The 26,179-nt window shown below is 43.5% G+C and overlaps 1 protein-coding gene across 19 annotated transcripts in view; it reads left to right on the top strand.

Annotated features, from left to right (window-relative positions):
* Positions 1–344: 344 nt before the first annotated feature.
* The window catches only part of STRADA (STE20 related adaptor alpha), a 29,707-nt gene continuing 3,872 nt past the window's right edge, over positions 345–26,179 (top strand). For 2 of the 19 annotated variants that reach the window (XM_067716670.1, XM_067716678.1), the window contains exons 1-10: positions 345–481; positions 8,926–9,005; positions 11,858–11,915; positions 14,156–14,184; positions 20,710–20,812; positions 21,214–21,335; positions 23,136–23,244; positions 23,350–23,473; positions 25,050–25,221; positions 25,747–25,851. In XM_067716670.1, the coding sequence (XP_067572771.1) occupies positions 8,970–9,005; positions 11,858–11,915; positions 14,156–14,184; positions 20,710–20,812; positions 21,214–21,335; positions 23,136–23,244; positions 23,350–23,473; positions 25,050–25,221; positions 25,747–25,851 (858 nt within the window). In that variant the 5' untranslated portion in view covers positions 345–481; positions 8,926–8,969. The other 17 variants (XM_067716672.1, XM_067716673.1, XM_067716671.1 and 14 more) reach the window with 17 other exon arrangements.

The raw sequence follows: 26,179 nt of genomic DNA, 5'->3' as shown, positions 1-26,179 counted from the left end.
ATGGAGGCTCTGGAGAGCCCTTTTCGGACCCCGAAGGCCACACCGACGACAAGCTAGGTCTTTGGCTTCCACACGCGGGGGGGAAACGTGTCCCCTCCGTTGGAGACCGAATGCCCTCAGGTATGCGCAGCGCGTAATGAGGTAACTCAGCACTGGAAAACCGCTCTCTGAGAGGCCGCTGCTGAGGGCCGGCCGCACCAGCAGAGATGCGGAAACCAAGAAGAACTTCCCCACCTGCCGGGCCTAGCGGGCCGGGGCGGGCCGGGGCGGGCCGGGGCTGGCCTTCCTCTCCGGCGCGGGGCGGGGCGGGGCGGGGCGCGGCGGGGCGGGGCGGTTCTCTACCAGCCCTCCCCGGGTCCCTCTACTGCGCATGGCACGTTGCGTACCTCCCTCCCAGCAACTGGCCTGGCGGCAACGCGGCCTTAAACCAAGGAGGCGGAGCTGAGATTGGGTCGAGACTGCTTGCTAACTCCAGGACCAGGTACCGGGCTGGCGGGGCCGCCTGGTGCGCTCCAGGGATCGGTCCCTCCTGCCCTGACGCCGATTCCATCTCCTCGGGGGCGGGCCTCCGGAAGAGCGGCCATCCTAAGCCCCCCCTCGCCTTCTACGGGCCCCTTTTCACCCGAATTCTCGATTCCCGCGATGAGGGGCTGCAGCCCGAGAGCAGAATAGGCTTGGGCCTGGCCCGGAGACACCGGAGCAGAGTTGCCGGGCTCCCTCTCCTCTTCCCCCCTCATTTTCAGGTGGGAAACCTGGGGCCCAGGTGGCAATTTGTCCTGATCTAGCAAAGAGGAGGCATATCCTAGGCTGCCCTCTCCCCGCATCCCCCCACCACATCCCCATCTCATCCCAGGCTGGAGAGCCAGGGGGTCAGGCCCTCGTAAGAACAGAGATCAGGTACTCCCTGAATCAGCCTAAACAGAGCTTCTGACTGTCTTGTTTTCCAAAATGTTTAAGTGCTCACAGTAGATTGGGGTGGAGATGAGGGGCGGGGGTAGGGAGGTGAGCGAGAGAGAAGGGGTGTGGTTAAATAAAATTGTTCAAGTTTTCAGGAAATGGGGAACTAACTTCTATGCCCAGCCTTCTGCTAAGATATCCTAGTATATTCTAACTTGACTTCTCCCAAAAGAGCAAAAGCCGTTCGAATTGATTCTTATTGTAATATCTGTTGGGGTAGAACCGTATTCCAATATGTATTTGTGGCATTAAAACAGTTTTTCATTGATTGATGGATACTTTTCTTTAGAGACCCCCAAGACTGTTTCTTGTCCCTGAGAGTTGAAGAAACCAAATCTTTCCTGATTTTCAAATCTCCTCAGGCCAGGAGCCTATTCAGCCATATGTTAGTGCTGAACGGGTTAAATCTGTTGCCCCACCCCCACCCTTTAACTAGGTTTCTTAGAGGTACTGTGGCGCAAATGCAGTGTTGTTTATAGTTGTCATCGCAGACATGGAGGAAGTTTAGAAAACCAGTGACAAAAATAGGGAAAAAAGGAAAAATCAAAGTAAATGAACTCCTTTCTATACCACTTGGCATCTGGTCAACCTCAATGTCCAATCAGGTGATGCTTTTTCAGTCATTATATCTTTGCACACACAGTCTTGACACTTCTCCCTAAGCTTCTCTATTATCACTCATGGTTTCTAGAGCACAGGCTTTGGAACAGACCTGATCAGTCCTCCACCACTTGCCTGTGTAACTTTGTTTTTTTTGTTTGTGTGTTTTTTATTTTTTGGCCATACCACACAGCTTGTGGGATCTTAGTTCCCCAGCCAGGAATCGAACCTGCAGTGGAAGTGTGGAATCTTAACCACTGGATCACCAGGGAAGTCCCATGCCTGTGTAACTTTGGGCATTTAACCTCTCTGAGTCTTAATTTCCTGATCTGTGAAACGAGGATCTATAATACTTGCTGTGAGCTGATCTCCATGAAGCATTTAGCACAGATCCTGGCACATACTAAGTTCACATAAGTGTCTGCTGCTTTTATTATTTTTACTATTATTAAGTTAACAGATACAGGAGTGCCAATATTAAGTGTTGGTCACAGTAGCCCCTGGGAATGCAACAGTGAATGAAATGCATTCCCTGCCTTGACAGAGTCTCTCTTCTAGTGGAGGAAACTGATAAATAGGCAATTAAGAGAGTGGTAGGTATAAGGGTTGAATACAGAGGCCAGACATCTAACATGGGTAGGGAGGGGCGGTCAGGGAGGACTTCCTGTAGCACAGGACACCTGAGATGAGTAGTGAAGGACAGGTAAAAGTTAGCAGATTGGGAGAGTGTTAGTGGTCCACAAGGAGAAGCAGGATCGTTAATGTTTTTCCTTTGGGTTCCATTTCCTACCTGCCTTTCAAGCTGCATGTCCTAAATATGGACCTATTCCAAGGCTTACTTCCCAGCTCTCTGCTTTTCTCTCACCATTTTCTTCTTTAGTGAATTTTTGTCGCTCATATAGCTTTAGCTGCTAACTTCCAAGTCCACATAGCCATCTCTAACCCCTCTTTTAAGCATCAGTCTTTTCAGTACTTCTCTAACTGAATGCTATTTCTACTTGGGATATATAACTGTTTTCTCAACCTCAGTATGACCTAAAAACTCAAACTCATCTTTCCACCAAAACTTCCATCTCTGAGCTTTCCCATTTTGTCTTTGACACGCTACTCTTTTCCCAGTTACTTGGGCACACACAAAAAAAGTCGGAGTCATCAGAGTTGTTCACAGTTAGAATGGGTTCCCTGATTAGGTAGTGAGTCTCTGGCATGAGAAGTTTTCAAGCAGAGACTAGATAACCTTATATTCAGGAGTTTTTTTTGTTTTGTTTTGTTTTTTTGCGGTTCGCGGGCCTCTCACTGTTGTGGCCTCTCCCGTTGCGGACCACAGGCTCCGGACGCGCAGGCTCAGTGGCCATGGCTCACGGGCCCAGCCGCTCCGCGGCATGTGGGATCCTCCCGGACTGGGGCACAACCCACTTCCCCTGCATCAGCAGGCGGACTCTCAACCACTGCACCACCAGGGAAGCCCCAGGAGTTTTTAAAAGCAGTTCTTCCAAAGGGTGGAGGATAGGCTCGATGACTTATGGTGTACTTACTAACTAAATTTCTTTATTTTTCCTTCTCCCTATCCATCTATTTCTTAATATTCCCTCTGTCACAGGCTCTTATCACCACAGATGTGGTCCAGTATAATTGTATTCTAACTGGCATTCCTTTTCTGGGTTATTTTCACCTCCCCCTCTCCCATCGTTTTGCAGATTAATATTCCTTAGAATGTTCCTTAGAACAAGGCTTCTCAAATGTCAATATGATGGTCCACAGATCAGCAACATTACCATCATATGGGAGCTTGTTAGAACTACCAGGCCCCACTTCAGACCTTCTGAATCAAAATCCGCATTTTAACAAGATCCCCAAGTGATTTACATGCACAATAAAGTTTGAGAGACACTACTGTAGACCACTGTTCTGTGTTTGTCACCTTTCTGTTCAAAACCTACAGTGGCTTCCTGCTGCCTGCTGAATAAGATCCGTGATCTAGCATGCACTTAAGGCCTGTTAATTGTTCTCATATGTGTGGAGTTCTGCTTCTGTAACTGCCCTCACATTAATTGGAGAGTGTATGCACAGTGCTGAAATACTGCTCGGCACATTTGGTCAGTCCTTCAGTATTACTGAGTGCCTCCTCTGTGCTAGGCGCTGTTCTAGAAACCAGGAGATACACCTGTGGATATGTAAGCACTAAATAATCAGCAGCTAATACTATTTTATGCTTGGAATTCCCATTTTCTTTAAGTCCTGTTTGACATTCAAGCCCCACCTCTTCAAAGAAACTATCCAGGTCCACCTAGCTAACTGTAATCTTTCCCTTTGCTGAACTTCATAAAGTGTTGCCCATTTCTACTTTTGCATTCCCCAGACCTGCTGAATTAAAATCTTTGGAGGTGGGAGTTTGGGCGGGCATCCATAGATTTTTCTAACAACACAAATGAATTTGAAACACATCCTGATTTGGGAACCAGTGGTTCAGATCATTAGAGAAGCTGTTGAAGTGGCAGCCTAGAACCAGTTCTTGGGTCTCTCCAATTGGGCAGTTATATTTGTTTATACAGTGTTTTGGAATTGACTTTATTTTCTATTTCCAGAGCATAGATAATTCCTTCTGAGGATAAAAATCATCTCTTTATCTACATTAATATTCTCTTTCCTTTCTGTTGTAGACTACAGATGGACGTGGATGTTGTCTTCTCTTAAATTTCTTTGGCTTGATGCTTTGTGTTTAATGTTATTAGACAATGTGCATTCTAATAATCTTTTTTTTCCAAATTCAATCTATATTTTTACTATTTCGTAGCAGGATAAATTATTCTCAGCATGGTGGGGTGGGGCTTCTATACGATCAGTGTTGGGGTGAGAATAAATGCAATTTGGTAAAAATCTATAGATGATTTTGAAAGGCCTCCTCACTCCCCTGGATTGAAAACCATTGCTTCGATTTCTCTGAAGCTGTTCTAAGGACTTTTAGATTCTGTGCACCACACTAAGTCCCCACCCCCATTGCTGTACCACTGCCACAACCCCTCACAACCCTACCCTACCTTAAAGAAAGAAGGGAAATGTGGCAGGGTTTTTTCTAGATTCTTCAAAAGCATTTCTGAGTATTTATTTTAATCATTTTACTTTTAAAATCAACTTTATTCAGATGTAATTCACCTATAACAAAATACACTTTTTTTTTTTTTTTTGGTTTTTTTGGCTGCGCTGGGCCTTCTTGTGGCGTGCAGGCTTCTCTAGTTGCAGCGCACAGGCTCTAGAGCGTTTGGGCTCAGTAGTTGCAGTGTGCGGGCTTAATTGCGGTATGTGGGATCTTAGTTCCCTGACCAGGGATCAACGGGCCCCCTGCATTGGGAGCGCAGAGTCTTAACCACTGGACCACCAAGGAAGTCTCAAATACGCCTGTATTAAGTGTACAGTTTGTTGAGTTTTGACAGATACACTCACATAACCACCATGCAATAAAGATACAGAACTTTTCCATCACCCTGAAAAGTTCTCATGTGTCTCTTTGAAGTTGGTCCCTCATCTCACTGTTGGTCCCAGGCAAGCAAGATCTGCTTTATGGGACCTCCCTTGTGGCTCAGAGTTTAAGAATCCAACTGCCAGTGCAGGGGACACGGGTTCGATCCCTGGTCCAGGAAGATCCCACATGCCACGGAGCAACTAAGCCCGTGCACCACAACTACTGAGCCTGTGCTCTAGAACCCGCAAGCCACAACTACTGAGCCTGTGTGCCACAACTACTGAAGGCTGCGTGCCTAGAGCCCGTGCTCTGCAACAAGAGAAGCCACCGCAATGAGAAGCCTGTGCACCGCAACAAAGAGTAGCCCCACTCACCACAGCTAGAGAAAGCCTGTGCGCAGCAACGAAGACCCAACGCAGCCAAAAATAATAAATAAAATAAATAACTTTATAAAAAAAAAGATCTGATTTCTGTTGCATTTTTACTTTTTCTAGAATTTCGTGTAAATGGAAACAGTATGTAGATCTGTGTCTAACTTCTTTCACTTAACATGAAATTGTTGCCTATATCAGTAGTTTGTTCCTTTCTATTGCTGAGTAGTATTACATTGGTGTATGTACCACATTTTAAAAATCCATTTACCAGTTGGCAGATGTTTGGATTGTTTCCAGTTTGGGGCTCTCGTGAATAATGCTTTTACAAGCATTCATGTACAAGTTTATGAGAAAATATGTTTTCATTTCTCTTGAGTAGATTACCTAGGAGCAGAATTGTTGGGTCATAAGAAGCTGCTACACCATTTTCCAGTGTGGCCATATGTGTTTGCATTCCCACCAGCAACGTATGAGAGTTCTGGTTGGTTGATATCAACACGTGGTATTGTCAGTCTTTATGTTTAGCCATTTTGGTGGCTGTTTAGTGGTATCTCATTGTTGGTTTATGAACATTTCCCTGATGACAAGTGATGTTGAACATCATTTCATGTGCTTAGTGCCCACTCATATATCTTCTGTTCAGATATGTTGCCCGTTGTTTAAGCTGAGTTGTCTTATTATTGAGTATAGAAATTCTTTATATATTCTGTATATAAAGTCCTTTGTAGACACACACACACACACACATATACATGCACACACAATATGTTTTCTCCCAATCTTTTCATTTTCTTAGTGGTGTCTTTCAAAGGCAGACATTTTTAATTTTGATAAAGATCAGTTTATCATATTTTTTGTTTTATATTTCATGCTCTTGATGTTCTTTTTTTGAATCTCTACTTATCCCAAGATCATGAAGATTTTCTCCTCTGTTTTCTTTAGTAGTTTTAACTTTCTGTTTAGTTCTATGATCCATTTCAAGTTAATTTTTGTGTACGATGTAAGGTAAGGGTCAATGTTCATTTTTTCTAAACAGATATCAAGTTGTATCCAGACTGTCTTTCCCCATGAAATTACTTTGGCCATTCTTTTGAAAATTAATTGACCATATATGCATGGGTCTATTTCTGGATTCTCTTTTCTGTTCCACTGATCCATTTGTCTATCCTTAGACCAAAGTACACTGTCTTGATTACTATAGCAATAAAGTAAGTCTGGAAATCAGGTAATGTAAGTCATAACTTTCTTTTTCAAAACTGTTTTGGCTATTTTAGGTCTCTTGTATTTCCATGTAAACCTTAGACTCAGCTTATCAATTTCTTTTAAAAGTCTGCTGGAATTTTGATTAGCATTGCACTGAATCTGTAGATCAATTTGGAGAGAATTAACATCTTAATGATATAGAGTCTTCCAATCTATGAACATTGTGCAGACCTCTTATCTAGATCATCTTTAATCCCTCTTAGCAGTGTTTTATAATTTTAAACGTACAGGTCTTATCCATAATTTATTAAAATATTCCTAATTATTTTATGGTTTTGTAGGTATTATTGATGGTATTGTTTTTTAAATTTCATTTTCTACTTGGTTGTTGCTAGTATATAGAAATACAATTGCATTTTATAATTGACCTTTCTAAATTCATTTTAAGTATAATGATTTTTTTATAGAATACTTAGAGTTTTCTATGTATACAATCATGTCTACATAGAAAAATCATAAAGAATTTTACATCTTTTCCAATCTATATGCCTTTTATTTCTTCTTGCCTTTTTGCATTGGCCAAGACCACTAGTACAATGATGAATAGCAGTGATAAGAACATTCTTGCTTTCCTTCTGTCCTTAGAAGAAACTCATTCATTCTTTTTACTGTTAATAGATGTTAGCTATAAATTTTTTTTTAATTTTTGAATTTTATTTTTTTATACAGCAGGTTCTTATTAGTCATCAATTTTATACACATCAGTGTATACATGTCAATCCCAATCGCCCAATTCAGCACACCACCATCCCCACTCCCCTGAAATTTTTTATACGTATCTTTTAGCAAGTTGACTTGGTAAATTCTATTTCTATTCTATTCCTAGTTGACTATTCCCAATTGACTAAGAGGTTTTTTTTCTTTAACTTGTGGGTTAGTGTTGAATTTTGTTAGATGCTTTTTCTCCATTTATTGAAATGATTGTATTTTTACTTGCTTACTCAGTTAATAAGGTAAAATGACATCGATTCATTTTTTAAAATTCCTTAAAATTGGTTGTTCTTTATTTGCAAACAACTTCAAACAAAGACAGTTTTGTGTACATTGACTCATTTTTAAATGTTAAACCAATCTGTTATTCCTGAAGTAAGCCCCACTCGGTCATGATGTATTATGCTTTTAGCCATTCTAGATATAAATTCTTAACTATAAATAGCAAACATAAGATAAGATCAGGATGATATGAAAAAAGATACATTTGAGAAATGGCCAAAGCTCTTGGAAATGGGTAACAAAAATGTAAAACTTAGTAGAAAGGTTGGAAAATAAAGTTTGAAGACGTCTCCTAGAAAGCAGAGAGTTGTAAAGTATGAGTGAAATAAATACAAAATTGGGGGCTAATTCTAGCAGTACACCTTTAACTATTAGAGTTTCTGTTCCTATTTCTTGTCAAAGAAATGATATTCCCCAGAATTGGAAGCCCCAAATCTCCACACTATAAAGGCTGACTAAGTGCAACTGACTAAGCAGCTAGTCCAGACCGCAGCAGGATGGAGGGCCTCTGGAAGGCCGTCTCCAGGGGAAAATTGGAATGGATGAGTTTGAGTGTATGGAAAAACACACTGATGAGACTAATAGCAGAAATGTTGAAGTATTTGGAAAAGTTAATAGCTACATGGAAAAACAAGCAAGTGAAGAAATGAGGCCATTATTAACTCTAGGGGGGAAAAATGAGTGTATGGGGCAGAAGACGTGGTCACCTCTGTTTGCCTCAATGAAGAACCATGTTTGCATAGTCCTAGTAATGTAAATTTGGACTATTGTTTTAACCAAAATTTATGTCAGAACTATGTTGGGAGAATGAAGGCAGGAATGTAGGGTGCAGGAAGTTGATGTAGGAGAGCTTAGTCTTCACCTACCATGGTAGGAAGTTAGTAGATAAATGTCTAAAATGGATAAGTCATGACACATAAACAGCATTTAAGAATGATGATAAAAAGGAGGATAAACAGACAAAAGAATTGAAGGTAATTGCTTCTGCAGAGGGGTCAGTGGAGGGTTGGGTCATGAGAAATTTAAAGATTAATTTAAACAAAAAAACCCTATAAAAAACTTCTCTTACAGATATTGCAGTATTTCAGAATGTATTTGGCCAAAGTACATCCAGGTTTATTGTCACTTAAAGTTTCTCTAAACAAATCTTTAGAATCTAGGAATTTGTAGGTCTAGTGCAGTGCTTTGAATGGTAGACTCATAGTAGGTTTTTGTTAATCAACAAATATTTCTATAAAAGCAGATTTGACTAACTACCTGTGTCTATTTTCCTTTTAGGTTTAAATTTTTGAAATTGAAGTAGGTCTACACGTTAGGAACTCATGTCTTTTCTTGTAAGTAAACCAGAGCGAATTAGGGTGAGTGTTTCTCTTCTTCTGGCTTTACTATTTTTTATTTTCTGAAAAGCAGTGTGTTTGGCAGATATTGTAGGAGGTTTTTGGGGTTTTTTTTTATGTGATGTTCAGAATCATACAGAAGTGAGGGATGTAGAAAGTAAAGTAGGTATTGCAGCCTCCACTCCTAAGAAAAGAACTTGCAGGGACATCCCTGGTGGCGCATTGGTTAAGAATCCACCTGTGAATGCAGGGGACACGGGTTTGAGCCCTGGTCCGGGAAGATCCCATGTACCGCAGAGCAACTAAGCCTGTGTGCCACAACTACAGAGCCTGTGTGCCACAACTACTGAAGCCCGCACGCCTAGAGCCCGTGCTCCGCAACATGAGAAGCCACCACAATGAGACGCCCGTGCACTGCAACGAAGAGTAGCCCCCGCTTGCCACAACTAGAGAAAGCCTGCGTGCAGCAGTGAAGACCCAACGCAGCCAAAAATAAATAATAAATAAATTTTTTAAAAAAAGAAACGAATTTGCAGGCAGAGGCTGGCCAGAGACATAGAATATACCCACCAGCTTGTCTGATAGAGGAGAAACAAGGTGGCTTATTTTATGATTATCAGTCATTCAACATTAAATGAGTTGCTGGCCCTTTTCAGTGTAGATGTGTACCTACTAATGATCTGCCTGTTTCCTACACATTTTCAGTGAGTTTGTGTGTGTGTGTGTTTGTTTTTTTTTTTTTTTGCGGTACGCGGGCCTCTCACTGCCGTGGCCTCTCCCGTCGCGGAGCACAGGCTCCGGACGCGCAGGCCCAGCGGCCATGGCCCACAGGCCCAGCTGCTCCGCAGCATGTGGGATCCTCCTGGACTGGGGCACGAACCCACATCCCCTGCATCGGCAGGCGGACTCCCAACCACTGCGCCACCAGGGAAGCCCAGTTTGTGTGTTTTAAAAATCAGCATCGGACTTCCCTGGTGGCTCAGTGGTGGGGAGTACGCCTGCCAGTGCAGGGGACACAGGTTCGAGCCCTGGTCCAGGAAGATCCCACATGCCACAGAGCAGCTAAGCCTGTGTGCCACAACTACTGAGCCTGTGCTCTGGAGCCCGTGAGCCACAACTACTGAGCCCACATGCCACAACTACTGAGCCTGTGCTCTAAAGCCCACGAGCCACAACTACTGAGCCCGTGCGCCACAACTACTGAGGCCCGTGTGCCTAGAGCCTGGGCTCCACAACAGGAGAAGCCACCGCGATGAGAAGCCCACGCACCACAACAAAGAGTAGCCCCCGTTCACTGCAACTAGAGAAAGCCCGCGTGCAGCAACAAGGACCCAATGCAGCCGAAAATAAATAAATTAATTAATAAAAAAAAAATCAGCATCAGATTGTAATCATTGGAACACTTTTTTGAACCCGGGCCCTTGGCAGTGAAGGCACGAAGTCCTAACCACTGGACCACCAGGGAACTGCCATCATAGGTTTTAATTGAAGGCTTTTTGAAAAATTTTATTACACCTGAGAACTTCACTAGCTAAAATGACCTCAAGAACAAATACTGGGTTTAGCTTCTTTACAAGCTTCCTAAATGATTTCCTAAAAAACTATCTTGTTTATTATCAAGTACTCAATTTCTAACTGCTGTAGTAATTATTTTAAAATTCTGTAACACTGTATGTGTACTGTGAGACATTGTGAATATACCACTTTCTTTTTTTTTTCTCTTTTGGCCGCACGGCTTGTGCGATCTTAGTTCCCCAACCAGGGACTGAACCCGGGCCACAGCAGTGAAAGCCTGGAATCCTAACCACTAGGCCACCAGGGAACTCCCTTAATATACCACTTTCTTTAAATATTAAGGTGTCAATTATATTTTGTGTTCCAGTGAATATAAATTTTTTATATCAATTTTTTAAATTTACAGTGTTCTTTTTTTAATTTGGAAAAAATTGATATAGAGAATGATGTTATAGTTTAAATTCATAGTCCATATTATGCAACTTATTTCTGAATGTTCCTTAATCTTCCTTTTTCTTATGTTTATGTGGTAAGAATAACTTACATTGGAAAGAGTAAACCTCTCTATTAATTAAGAGAAACAAAACAGAATCCCTCCTTAGCCTGAACTCTACCCAGTGGAAAGAATACCCCTAAGCCAAGCTTTAATACCAGCCCTTGAGTGAAATACAACCTTGATCCCATTGCTTTTATGTATGAGCTGCTTTTCTATTTCAACCTAACCTGATTCAGGTGAAACCAGACCGCTGATCGGTATGATGGAAATCCAATACTAGTTTGAAATAGTCCAGTAAAGTGAACCATAGATTAGTCATGCTAGTTTGGTCCTTGTAAACTTGGTAGAAAATGTAAACGTTGGTGATGTCTTTAGAAATCCTAGCGGATGAAAGAATATGCAGTTTGCTATTTCCTTTTACAAACTAATAGAGACTTGTGAAAAACTGTTTCATCCCTATTTTCTGTGTGTGAATTCCAGTAGTTTTCAAATTGGCATTAATGATCCAAAGCATCTGTAATAGACAGCCATGGGATGAATAAGATGGAACCAAAAGGCACTTTTATATGTAGGAAGGACAAAAGCATGCTTCATTATCAGGGCCAGTACTACTTATTTCTCATCTGTCAGATTTAAGAATTGTTCATCAAATTAGGCAAAGAAGAATAGAGAAAGGAATTAATCTATTGTGTTCAGTTGATTTAAATCCAAGATTCTTTTCAAAACTTTTCCATAGAAATGTAGCTTAACTGTACTGCATGATTCGCTTTTTGTAGTTGTCTTTTTGTCTATCTAATGGCTGATAGTTAATTTTTTGTGGCTTGGAAGAAATACTAATTCTCTTTGGGGTTTTCCTCTTTAGCGGTGGGTCTCGGAAAAGTTCATTGTTGAGGGCTTAAGAGATTTGGAACTATTTGGAGGTAAGTACAGTATGGCATTTAGCCATCACTTCAGGATAAATATCGCTGCCTTTTTGTTGATTAAATCAATTTATAGAAATTAGCAATTTAAGGGCAAGTTGTTATATTTGTTTGGCTACAGCTGTTATATTTACTTGGCTCCTTTTTGAATCCATGCTTTCCCCAAAATTTGAGGACTAATCCGGCAGTTGTCCTTGGCCTGTCTTGATTGTTAGAAAGCCAGTATTTACTTAAAAGCACACGTGTTTCTTCTAAGTATTTGGCTATGAAATACATATTCTTAAAGGAAAAAAAGTAGGTGTTTAAAAGTCTCTAGCCTTGAAGATTTAAAAAATAAAATTATAGTCAGGACAAAGGTAGCAGTGATATAAAAGTTATGGTTTTTCTGATCAATCTAGTTGACTCATCTTTTCATGAGACTTAGAGACTAGAGAAAAAAAAAATCTGTCAGGACAAAAATACTAACTTCCTATTGTAAAATCTAAATGTTGATTCAGAAGTAAAGTAGGTTTGCAATTTTGAGGTTTAACAAACCCAGGCACTCCCCTTTGGCTATTTTCCAACTGAGCTGTTTTGGGAACTGTGATCTTGACTTAAGGCAAGGAAAATTCTTTTTCTATAAAAATAATAGTAGTAAAGCCCCTTTCTTTTTATCTGTACACCATGATACTCTCTTCAGCTCCTATAGCTAAAGAAATGGGTTATCAGATAGAGTGTGTTGGTTAACTGATCCAAACTACCTCGAGAGGCTTGAGTAATTGAAAACTCAAACTTGCTAGTGACTAGGTAGCACCTATTAATTTATTTTCCCTACTGCCACTCAAAGAACTTCTGGAGTTGAATTATTCATAAACTTTGTCAAAGGGTTTTAGAGAAGACAAATAAGAGTTTAGAAAAATGATGAGTTATTTTTGTTTTGGTTATAAAGAATAAAAGTAATCTGCACAGTAAAGGAAAGGCTAGTGGAACAAAAATACTATGTTCTGGTGCTATTCTCATTTTTTCCCCCAGCATTAAGGGCAATACAGTGGTTTAAAAGTAAACATTGGCATTGATGGAAATTGAGTTGGAAGTCCAGTTTACATTAATTAGCTAAAAATATTCCAGTTATGTGAATTAGATGAATGGATTTTGGTTTCAGTGTCTTGAGTGTAGGATCTCTGGATGTCTTTTGATAATTCCCTAGTCTCTGGTCTGAGGAGGATGAAGAGATTGTTCTGTATATTGTTTACAGCTTAATGAAGTGTATGTTACCAAGCTGATACAGCTTGGAGTTTGCCTTCTGCTCTAAGAAGCCTTGGTTTGATTTCCTTTTACCTATTCACCTGGCTTGTCTTTGACTTGTAAGAAGCCCCTCTTAAGCAGCCGCTCCTGCCATTTATATACCAGAAAACTGATGTCCATGGCACACACACAAAAATCTTATTTTGATAAATTGAGGCTAATTTACTCTGCACCCAATATCTAGCAATATAATTTAAGATATTTGGAGATGTGTAATCATTCCAATACTTTACAGTTAAAATCTTTACTTTGATCACTTTTCAGAATAGAGAAAATAAAAAGCACAGATACAGGATTTGTCTTCTTTTGGAGCAGAAAGTCATTTAAGTTGTCCTTTGCTTTATTCTTATTCATCAGGAGTAGCAGAGAGCCAAAAAGCCCTTGCTTTATTTTCATTTAGAATAGAATGTATCTGACTGGAGAATCAAATTGGGTAATGGTCCCACAAACACATGTGACTGTATTAAAACTTTTTTGTCTTTTTATTTTGGAAAACCTGTTTTCTAGTCCCTGCACTCCCTGGGAAATAGCCAACCATGCATATAATTTTATAATGAATTTTTTGTTCACAGTATAAGACTCTGAAAGTAGCCTATTGAAAGTAACATTGTGTGCTGATGGAAAGTAATTGTATGACCAGAACTATAGCAGTTGAGTTGTACTCAGTAAAGAATACCCGTAGAATAAGAGCCTTGCCAAGTTTTGAAGAGCCATAGATTCATGTTTAAAACTCCATCTATCTGCAGCATTTTTACTGTGGATCTCTGGGGCTGTGTGTGTGTGTGTGTGTGTGTGTGTGTTTGTGTGTATGTAGCACTGCAGGCACTTTTTGCTGTAATGATTCTTAAGTGGTTTCCATTAGTAAATGTAGTCCTAAGTGCAGTAATTGCTGTTCTGAATGTGGGTGTGTCTTGTTCCAAAACCCAAAATGCCAACACTCAATCTCTCCACTCCAGAGCAGCCTCCGGGTGACACTCGGAGAAAAGTAAGTGATTTTCCAGGCTCTAGCACTGTGGCTTGTTGCATGGAGGTGACTTGTGGAATGTTGTATGTTTTTTTGGTTGGCTTATCATTTTATGTTTCTGCTCATCTGTCACTGAGTTTTATACATGGTATATAATTCTTCTCCTTGTGGGGACTTAGGTTTCACCCTAGAGAGATTCTGATGTGTACTTTGAAAACTGAAAAACTCTCAGGCACTTTTTCTGTCTCCTCCCCTTTGTAGCCTTACCAGTCACCAGCCACCCCCTCCAAAAACTAAAAGGGACAGTTTCAACACTCTAACATGTGGTTATCTTTCAGTGGCTAGTAGTACTAAGTTTCCCATCCTTAGTCTATTAATAATAGATTTCAGTCCACAGAGATAATATAGATCTCTGTCTAGATTATAAGGCAGGACGTCAAATCTAGTTTAAAAACAAAACCCCATGTTTTAAAGTACAAAACAGAAAATGTATTTTTTTGGCAGAAGTTTCAAGACTCTTGCCCTGCTTCTTACTCTTCTAGTTTATTTTACCAGTGGAAATAACAGCAGCGTGCCAAGCTGCTTTTTTTTTTTAAATTTGTTTATTTATTTATTTATTTTTGGCTGCCTTGGGTCTTCGTTGCTGCGCGCGGGCTTTCTCTAGTTGGGGCAAGCGGTGGCTTCTCTTGTTGCGGAGCATGGGTTCTAGAGCGCGTGGGCTTCAGTAGTTGTGGCATGCGGGCTCAGTAGTTGTGGCTTGCAGGCTCTAGAGCGCATGCTCAGTAGTTGTGTCTCACGGGCTTCGTTGCTCCACAGCATGTGGGATCTTCCCTGACCAGGGCTCGAACCCGTGTCCCCTGCATTGGCAGGCAGATTCTTAACCACTACGCCCCACCAGGGAAGTCCCCAAGCTCCTTTTGATACTGTGAATCAGTGTCTTATACAGAGAGGATAAGAGCCCTTTTCTCCATAGACGTCTTCCTCTTTTCAGATAACAGACCTTTGTGCCTTTTGCAGGCAGCTCCAAGGTGAGTGAAGGGTGATGCTGCTGACTAGGGATTTCTTTCTGAGTAAAGCTTGGCTGCGCTTTCCTAGCCAAGAGCACTTCACTATCAGATCCCAATATTTTCCAGTCAGGAGACCAAAAACGTGCCCTATAGGATCAGTTGGGTATTTTTCCAGAGTACAGCGCCAATTATATATAGTTCTTATATTTTCACAGCGGCTGACGTTATACCAAAAGTTATCCTGTGTGAAACCTTTGGGAGGTTGAATGTGCTTATTTGTTGGACATTTCATAAATATTGTGTTTGTGGGCTTTATTGCATTTTGTCTTTAAACAAGCTCTTTAAACAAAGTTATCCTTTTATGGTCATTTCTGGATAGCAGTAGCTTATGTGTTTTTCAAATGCTTCAAAATGAACAAAGTGCTTTTCATGGTGGGGGAAACTAAGAAAAGACTTCGATAGAATTCGTTTCTTTCTCTAGGCAATTTGAGATTATACATTATACTAATAAAACCGTGCCATGCTATGTTTAACGAGAATGGGCTAAATATCTCCTTTTCATCTGAATTTTGACCTTTTCTAAATCGGAAGCAGTATAATGGACTAACCTGCCTTTCTTGTGGTAAAACCAGACCAAATCTCTTCCTTTCAAACTAGTGCCTTTGTTTGTTTGTTTTCCTAAATAGAGGTCGCCTTCTGTCTGAGTTCAGACTATAGAACATCCACAAAGTAGAAAGCATCCATTTTAGGGTCATTTCCGGGGAGTTGGGGACAGAATGGTAGAGGGGTCACAGCAGCCACCAGACGAGTTCATTTCATGCGATTCTGGATTCGCCCAATGAACTCATCTTCCCAATTACCTAAAGAATTTCATTTTCTAAACCTAACACTTTGAAGTAGTTTTCCATAGTCAACGAAGACAGTAGAAATATTGTCAAGTTACGAACTAATCATATCAGTAGTTTAATGAATCATTTCTCACCTAGGCTCAACAAAAGTGTGGCTTTAGTGTGTAGCCTGGTAGGTAGTATGTCTTACGTGCACTCCTGGCAAGGAAAAGGGAGATAGGTAATTTTAAGAAAAAAGTATCCTATATGTAGTTTATCCAAAGGGAGTTATTTAAAGTGCCTATAAAAGAATTTTTTTAAATCTCAGGTCTCAGCTGTTCCTCATAGTCCTTTTTTTTTTTCAAATTAGAGAAACAAGGAGTTTGCCTAGAGATCAGAGGAGAGACCTTCAAATACAAAGTCATTCTAGGTTTGTCCTCGTTGGGGCCATATTGTTACCTGCTAAAAAATGCAGTCCTTTCTCACATGCAGGTGTCAGATTCTGATCTGTGAAGTTCCCCTGGTAACAGGGAAGCTAGGGAATGTGTTGTAGGAGGGCTGGCGTTTGCGGTATAAGTCAGCATGTGGAACTGTCTCCAGTGGAACCGACTGGTACGTTTGCTCTCCTCTCCAGCCCATGGGAATAACAAGGTCATGGGCAGAAAACCTCCTGAGTTCAAACGTTGCTTAAATGATTACTTTTTAAGTAGATGCCAGCACTGTTGTAGGCCTTGGGGAATACATCAGTGAAGGAGACAGACAGGCCCTGCCCCGACAGAGCTTGCGTTCTAGTAGAGAAGACAGGCAGTAGACAAAATAAACTGCAGTGACCGCTATGAAGAAAATCAAGCAAGATGACATAATAGAGTGACTGGGAGCTGCTTTACTCGGCGGGACAGAGTCTTCAATGAATAGGTGACATTTGAGACCTCAAGGACGAGGAGAAGCAGCGATGGGAAAATAGTGGGGCAGGAGTGTCCCAAACGGAGGGACAGCCGGTGCGAGGTTGCTAAGACTGCTGGTTCGTGGGGGTCAGGTGCGGTGGGTCAGGGCAGCCCCGTGTGGGGCGAAGTCGTGGAAGTAGGCAGCGGCCGGGTCGTGTGGATCCTCACAGGCCGGAGTAGGGGGTGTTGGGTCCGAAAGCAAGCCCCTGAGTTTTGTGTTAACCGGTGACACTGATTTTATTGAGGGCAGGTCGATACTTGAGAAAACAGCAAAACAGAGCAAGAGTCTGTGCAGCGGGTTAGAGGTATGAGGTGAAGCTGGGACTCCCCAAAGTCAGCCTAGCCGGCGGCGACGTTCTCAGCAGCTGGGGAGTCGCTGTGTCGGAGCTCTTGGTTTAGGCTTTTTGCTCAAATTGTTACCGAGTCCAAGCTTGCTCCGCTCGCCGCACACCAGGTCAATAAATTGGGAGACGAGGTGTTGAGGCCAGGGATATGACTTTATTCGGAAAGCCGGCAGACCGAAAAGATGGCGGACTAGCGTCTCCAAAAAAACCATCTTATCGGAGTTTGGATGCCAGTTTCTTTTATAGAACAGAGCGGGGAGGAGATGAGGAAGTAAAGTAAAAAGGCCGTAAGTTTTGCAAATATCACCTTGAATGGCCAGCCTCGGGGAGGGGATGTGTTCATTTTTTCTTTCTCGCAGCCATCCACAGGTAGACGGGGTCAGGATGCTTCCCTGAACAAAGGCACTTTGGTTTAACATTCAGGCAGAGGGGCAGGGTTCCCTGAGGCAGGCCATTGTGTATAGACAGTATCCTTTAGTGAACAAAAGCAATGGAAGCAAAGGTTAAAGTAAAACAGATCCAACATGGAGTCAGATTTGGTTCTTCCCTGTTACGAAATCTGTACTCCATTTTGTTCCTTGATTGTCTGTGTGAGGCACTGGCTGGCACCAGTATCTTGCTTTGAAGACAAGATAGTTTCAAGAAGCTACAGTGGCTATTAAGTCATCCTAGAATCTGTTTTCAGAGCATTTGGAAACACAGAAACCTGTAAAAAACAAAATCAAACCAACTTTAACTATCGATCAAGCCCTATTTAGTAGTCTCTGTTTTCTCCATTTTCTCTGTTCCATCTTCTTTGCTGAACAGGAGAGTGACCAAAAAGTAGACAGCAAAAGAGAGAGGGGAAGAATAGAATTCATATTTATTGAATACCTGTGATACACCAAGTAGTGCTAAGCTCTTTACATATTTTATCTCATTTCATAGTCACAACAACCCTGTGAAGTGGGGATTGTTCCACGGATGAGATGATGAAGATCTCAGGGCTTAGAGGGACCTGCCCAGGGTCACAGAGCAAGGGATAGACTGAGTTCAAGTTCTGCCTATCCCTGGCCCCTAAGCCGCGAGTCTTCACATTATACCACATATTTTACTTAAAACAGCCTTTCCCAAATCATCTTCCCCCAAATTTAACGGATGTTAGGCACAACAAGACTTCTCTGGACAGGTATCTTTGGGAAATGTTAGGTTAAACGAAGTTATACTTTGTCAAATTACAGAACTTCTCAAAGCCCTTAATATGGGAGTACCCCTTGTGGTTGTCCATGAGAAGGAGAGTGCTGCATTTTGTAAGTTAATGGGACGTGTAAACTTTTTTCATGCGTTAACTGGCAGGATCCGTGTTCCATGGGGCCTCCTTTGGGGAAATCCTGCATTAAAACAACTAGATAGAAAAGTGGACAAGAGACAGAAGTAGGCATCTTCACTCTGGAGAAAACCCACGTAGCCAATAAATGCATGAAAAGACGCTCAACTTCATTAGCACTCGGAAATGTAAATCAGACCCACAATGAGACTGGCAGGAATGAAGTCTGAATACACCAAGTGTTGGGGAAAAGATGGATCAACAAGAACATACATGTATCGCTGGCGGGAATGTAAATTGATATAACCATTGTGGAAAACCGTTTGGCATTTTTTTCTAAAGTCGAATGTTCATATACTCTGTGACCTCCAGTTCCACTCCGAGGTGTAAGCTTTAGTGTAACTCCTGCATTTATGTGTCAAGAAACACATTCAAGTGTGTTTTTAGTAGCACAGTTCGTAATAGCAGAATGAAAAGTAACTGCAAAAGCCCCTCAGCATTGGAAGGATAAATTGAGGTATGTTCACAAGATGAGCATTATACAATAAGGCTAAACACAACAATATAGGTGAGTCTTAGAAATAGAAAGTTGATTAAATTGGAACTGGGATTTGCTAACAGGGCTCAATTCTGCTTGACTGGGTTCCTCTTAATGTTAAGTGGTGCTGGAGGTAAAACCCCATTTGGTTTCTTTCGTCACTGGCAGCATCAACTGTTTTGAAACCAGATGTGTTTCAAACATCAGGCACCCCACCCCCACCCCAAGGTGACACCAGCACGTCAGAACATTCTCGACTCCAGCACTTTTCTGTCTCGTGCTGAGCCAAGAGCCTTCGTGTATTCAAAGACCTTTTCCTGATCGGAGGGCAGGTTTAGGAACGCAGCATATGACATGTGAGCTGGCCTAAGGCTCTTTGTTTCAGTTAGACATACATCTCAAGAAAGAGGATCCCAAAGAAAGAAAAATACTCACAGTCCCTAAATCATACAAATAAATTTAGGTTTGGAAGAAGGAAACTGAACCTATTAAACTGAAGGAAGAGCCATTGGCCTGCCATGTATTTTGCCGGGCACTTTTCCATCAGGACCTCACATGTGACACCCACATCCTAAATGGCTGGAATCCAGCTTCATTTGCAGCCTGGGTGCACAGGGACGAGGGAGCAGGTCACTTCTGCTGCCTGGGATGATGGCTGAGACCTGACAGCTCTGTTCCCCGCCTGCAGCCCAGTGTGTTAGCTGTTTTCTGGCTTCACTTGGAAATGTCAGGGAATGATTGGTCTGGCCTCTTGGTTTGCTAACAAGGGGGCCTCATATGGCCACTTTTTGCCTATAGCAAGATTCAGCGTCTGATCTTTGGGATTTTTTTAGTCAGGACCTTAAAAATGGGACCCTAGGGACTTACCTGGTGGCGCAGTGGTTAAGAATCCGCCTGCCAATGCAGGAGACACGGGTTCGAGCCCTGGTCCGGCAAGATCCCACATGCTGTGGAGCAGCTAAGCCCATGCGCCACAACTACTGAGCCCGCGTGCCACAACTACTGAAGCCCATGAGCCTAGAGCCCGTGCTCTGCAACAAGAGAAGCTGCCGCAATGAGAAGCCTGCGCACTGCAAGGAAGAGTAGCCCCTGCCCGACACAACTAGAGAAAGCCGGCGCACAGCAACAAATACCCAACGCAGCCAAAAAAAAAAAAAAAAGGACCCTAATGCAGCAGGAAATTCAAGAGAAACCCCACCTCTCCATTCCCCTTCTCTTTTCTAAATGTGCCTTTCTCCAGACATCCTTTCCCAAGTAAGAATTTCATAGTTTTTAGCAAATGAGCCAGCTGTTGGGAAGGACAAGCAAACCAAGTGTTGACTAGAACTGGCCCTTGTCCCCACCCCCACTCGTAGATAGCGCTCACGCTTGCTCTGATATTAGTGCCAGTGACTGCATTGAACAACTGATGCTTTACTTTCTATTTCTCATCAAGTAGGGCTGGAACTGTTTCTTTGCTCCAGGGTCAGAGTTTGTATGTTTGTTTATATGCCAGTCTCCTTGTGGGTCTGAATTACCATCTCCCCACTCTCATCCCGTCCCCAAGTTCCTCTTACTAACCTGTTTTTCTTTTTCTTTAGACCAATGAGGCGAGCGCAGAGTCGATAGCATCCTTTTCTAAACAGGAGATCATGAGTAGCTTTCTGCCGGAGGGAGGGTGTTATGAGCTGCTCACCGTTATAGGTAATGTCCAGGACTGTCATGCTCCAGGGAATCATGGCAGCCGTCTCAGCATCCTCGGGTGAATGTGTGCCAGAAGCTGTCAGCCAGTTGGCAGGATTCGTGGAGACAAAACTGGCTTTTGTGGTTCTTCTATGGTTTTCTTCTTCCAAGTGTAGGGGAAGAGATCATGTTTCCAGGAGAGAAGCTCTTTTCAATTTTTCCTTTTGGGCTGTACACTTCTGGTGTCCTGGGCCATAGTCAGTTAGAATAGTTGGCTGAGAAGGAACTGATGGAAGAAAAATCAAGAAATAACAGAAACGAAAGTTTTAACTTCAATTTTCTTTTAAAATCAAGTCTCTTTAAGGAAGATGAAAACCTGTGTTGCTCTCGTCCCTGTTTATGGCATTTCCCTTTTCTTTTAGGCAAAGGATTTGAGGACCTGATGACAGTGAACCTAGCAAGGTACAAACCAGCGGGAGAGTATGTGACAGTACGAAGGATTAACCTAGAAGCTTGTTCCAATGAGATGGTGACGTTCTTGCAGGTAATCGAACGTGAATGTGACACTTGGAGGGAGGGCTCTTAGTTCCAGCAGTAACCACAAGGCATCTTTACATCTGTCTTCTGAAGCAGCTGGCGGGAAACGAAGGTAGACCAAGCCAAGAAGTTACGGAAGCTCTTGGTGAAGAATCTTGGGCATTTGGCATTAAGGGTTCTATAACACTGCTCAGCCCAATTTATATTCCCCTCCTCTTCACCAGATCCTCCTGTGACTCATTTATTCACGTATTTATTATTCAGAGAGGCTAAGTAACTCGCCCCTGGTTGCTCGCACTAGTAAGTGGCAGAGGCAGGCTTCACACCCAGACAGTGTCTTTCCAGGTGCGGGGCAGCTCGCCTGGCCACGGGCGACCGTCTTCCGGCTCTTAGTGTCCTGTTTGCCTGAGGCTCATTTCTTCTGGAGAAGCAAGTAGCTGCCCTCTTGTTAAACTGGGAGACACTGCAGGTCTAGTAAGTGCCTGGGGATGAAGGCTTGCCCTGGGAACTCCCTAGATTTAGGGCCCGGCTCAGTGTATTTTCAGTACAGTTGGCTGCAGCCCCTCCCCCTCCTTCAATTACAATGTTTTTCTGAACTCACGCTTATCTGACAGTGCTCCAGTACCAGTTCATGTGTTCAGAGTAGTTTTGGGGTCTGAGGATGGAACAGAATGTCAGTCCCAGCTCAGTTATTTGGGAAAAAACTTATCTGAGTTTGTTCTAGAGCACATTTGAGCTTTGTGATTCTTGTCTTTATTCCGTACAGCCGTGGACAGGTAGAAGGTGTTGCTGCCTATTTGACCTTGGCTCATTTCCCAGAGGCCAGGACCCTGGAGTTGCTGTAGTTCTTTTGTCCAAATTTTTTTTCACATCTTTTGTCCAAATTTATTTTAAAATTCCATCTGTCTTACGCTTTTCATAGCTGCTTCTGAGGAAGGGAGCTCTCAGCCTGAGGTCGCTGGAGAAATCTATTCTAATGGTTAGTTGTTGTTTGTTCTTTAATGCTTTCTTTCTGTGTTTCTATTGCTAACAACATTTTCCTTTATAATAGGAAAACACTTATTTGTTTTATCTTTTTTTTTTAATTTTAAAATTTTTTGGGTCTTTGTTGCTGCGTGCTGGCTTTCTCTAGTTGCAGCGAGTGGGGCTACTCTTCGTTGCGGTGCGCGGGCTCCTCATTGTGGTTTCTTGTCTTGTTGCGGAGCACGGGCTCTAGGCGCGCGGGCTTCAGTCGTTGTGGTTCGTGGGCTCTAGAGCGCAGGCTCAGTAGTTGTGGCGCATGGGCTTAGTTGCTCCACGGCGTGTGGGGTCTTCCCAGACCAAGGATCAAAGCAGTGTCCCCTGCATTGGCAGGCAGATTCTTAACCACTGCACCACCAGGGAAGTCCTTGTTTTCTTATCTTAAAGAGGAGTTCTGTGCCTGGGCCCTTGAAGTTGAGCTAAGCTTATAACTTCCTAAGTCTGCAGTAGGCGGTTTGTTTTCATGGCCTCCGAGGTGGTGCACTGTGACCCTCTGCTGTGGTGTTAGCAGTTTCCCTGTTGGCAGGGAATGGTTTCTCGAGGTGCTTTAGGATTGGCTGGCAGAGCCCAAGTTAGGCAGAAGCTGGCGAAGGAGGGCTGGCTTCCCTGCTGAGATGGCAGAGCCTGGTTCCTTTCATACTGGTGGCACCTGCTCGGGCTGCTCCCAGGATTCTGAGCAGGGCACGCAGGGAGGCCTAGGTCCCCGTATTATTCGTGCTGCCACCTTCATGTTGAGCGTCCTCCTTGGGACCCCTTGGTTCTGACTGCAGCTCACCATTGCTTTCAGGGGGAGCTCCATGTCTCTAAGCTCTTCAGCCATCCCAATATCCTGCCATATCGAGCCACCTTTATCGCAGACAATGAGCTGTGGGTTGTCACATCATTCATGGCATACGGTGAGTGGGAAAGGGGTCCTGGCAGGGATGGGTTCTAAGAACTCTGCTGTCAGCTTGCTCACGTGCTGTCACCCTGTGCTCCGTCCCCACGATCCTCTTCCTCAGGCTCTGCAAAGGACCTCATCTGCACACACTTCACGGACGGCATGAATGAGCTGACGATTGCTTACATACTGCAGGGGGCGCTCAAGGCCCTGGACTACATCCACCACATGGGATACGTGCACAGGTGCTTTCTTGGGCCTGTTAACCCTTTATAAGAGTGGTATCTGGGCCCACGAGCCCTCGAGTAAAGGTTGACTGAAGCTAGTGAAGCCAGAGTTTAAAGCAAGGGTCGAATCCTGCCCTTGCCTCTGCTGGGAGGGCAGAGCATTTACCCTGTCAGCGCTAAAGCTACTGACTTTCTCTTTACCGAGCAGCTTGGTCCCGAGTATGAGGGGAATACCTGACGTGGGCCTCTGCACCCCACCTTCTCCTTCCTTGGAGCACCCATACTGGGGTGTGCCCTGGAGTCAGCCCTATGCTGGGAGGCTCGGGAGAAGACAGACTGCTCTGTAGATGGTGTCCAGAAAAGCGGCTCGTGGTAGGGGAGATAATAAAACTAGGACCCCTACCTAACTCCACATACAAAGGAGCACTTCAGGTAGATTAAAGGCCTACATGGAAACGATAGATAGAAGGAAACGCCAGGAAATATTTTCGTGACCTGAGGCATAACTTCTAAATGTTTTACATGCACAAAACAAGGCAAAAAATGGATGGAATTGATAATATCAAGATTAAAACTTCCTCTCCAATACAGGACACCAGGAACAAAGTTAAGAAAGGAGTTACAGCATGGAAGGTGTTAGTTTTGTCTAAAACACACAGGAGATTAGTAACAAGGAAATTTTGTGAATCAATAAGAAAAGGATAGCAGAGCAACAGAAAGATGAGCAAAGGATGTGGAGTTTATAAAAGAAAACCTGAAAGACTAATGGTCATATGAACAGACACTCAAGTCTAGCAAGAATCAGAAAATCAAGTTAAAACAGGAGGATGTCACCTTATACCGTGGGACTGGCTGTAATTCAGAGGCTGGGTGAGGACCAGTGCAGTGAAGAGGTGGGTCTCCCGTCCGGATAGTGGAAGGTGGCCCAACACAGCCAGTCGGAGTCACTTAGAACCAGGACCATCAGTGCTGCCTCTGGGTGCATACCCCAAAGAAACCCTCCCGCAGGCCCATCAGGGGACATGTACGTGGACATCTTCGTTCATATTTGTGGAGATGAGAGGCAGCACGAGTGTCCTTCCTGGAAGAATGGATTCGTAAGTGTTAGACCCCACCCCAGGGTGCAGGTGGCATTTAGAAGCAACAATTAGGTGTACACAGTTGGCAGCACAGGTGGGTCTTGGAAACATTACACTGAAGAATGGGCTGCATAGCACAGTACCATTAGGCCAATAGAAAACACGTGAGAGAAAACAATATACTTTCGAGAATACCTACAAACAGAACGTACAGATTAAAGGCAGTAGATGGTAGAGGAAGCAATGGTCTGTAAGCATAAAAGAGAACTTTAACAAAACATAAATAAGTTTTAAAGTCTGGTGATATGTAAATGGGGTCATGCTATTTTTTCTTTCTGTGTATATTTGAAAATTTTCATAAAAATGCATGTTCGTGTATATATATGTGATGTATATGCGTATAGTACACACACACACCTGCCAGGGGAGAGGGCTGACTGGGTCTAGTGTGTGAAGACAAAGGCTTGTGGTGTGAGGGGCTCCTGCTGCCCCATGACCCCCTCCCCGCCCCCCAGGAGCGTCAAGGCCAGCCATGTTCTGATCTCAGCGGATGGGAAGGTCTACCTGTCTGGCTTACGCAGCAACCTCAGCATGATCAGCCATGGGCAGCGGCAGCGTGTGGTCCACGACTTCCCCAAGTACAGTATCAAGGTTCTGCCGTGGCTCAGCCCAGAGGTCCTCCAGCAGGTCTGTGAACTGGGTCTCAAGGGGTCCCCATTCCCCACCAGCTCGTGATTCCCCAAGGAGGCCTTCAGGAATTTCCGGGGATGGGGGTTCCCAGAGGGAGGGCTTCCCTGGTGGCAGGTGGAACTGGGACGCTTCTCGCGCGGCTGTTCCACGCCCTTGGCCGCTGATCTCGTCCCCCCCCCCCCACCTGGGGAGGGTCCCAAACTGCGCCTGAGGCTCCCTTCAAAGATGCTGCCATTTCCTGGGAAGAAGAGCGTTTGGGAAATGTTTGGCGCTCTCTACATCCCTGTCCTAAGCAGGAGCACGTCCTCCTGCTGCCACAGAGCATCAGCAAGGCATTCGTTCCTTCTAAAACAGCAGTGACCCCTCAGTAGTACAGGCGAGGAAAGTCTCCGCAGCCGGTCCCGATTTGGGGACAGGCCTTCTTTTCCTCTCCCCGGTTTTTGCTCCACTCGCTTCTTTCTCTAAGAACAATGGCCAAGGCTACAGTGTGGAGTGACCTGTGGCTCTTTTCTCCTGATTTAGAATCTTCAGGGTTACGATGCCAAGTCTGACATCTACAGTGTGGGAATCACGGCCTGTGAACTAGCCAATGGCCACGTCCCCTTTAAGGATATGCCTGCCACCCAGGTGAGCCTGCAGCCCAGGGGCTTCCTTCTGCCTTCCTGCCTGTCTGCCTTCCACAAACACTTGCTGAGGAACCGCCACACGCAGGACACCAGCCTGGGATACTAAGATGAAAGACCCAGTTCTTTCCTTCAAGAGCCCCACCAGTGGGGAGATAGTTGTGTAACTGTTTACTTCTGTCAGTGGTAACTGTGGTGGTAATGGAGCCCGGGGGTGGGGGGCGCGGGTGTGGGCTCACAATTTCAGGCCTGGAGCCCACACACCAGGTGTCTATTTAAAACATATAAATTAAGCTAACAAAGTTTTATAGATGTATAAAATATGTTCTATA

The sequence above is a fragment of the Pseudorca crassidens genome, chromosome 19 (assembly GCF_039906515.1).
Source record: "Pseudorca crassidens isolate mPseCra1 chromosome 19, mPseCra1.hap1, whole genome shotgun sequence".
NCBI lineage: Eukaryota > Metazoa > Chordata > Mammalia > Artiodactyla > Delphinidae > Pseudorca > Pseudorca crassidens.
Note: the sequence above shows the minus strand (reverse complement) of the source record. Positions and strands in the feature narration are given on the sequence as shown.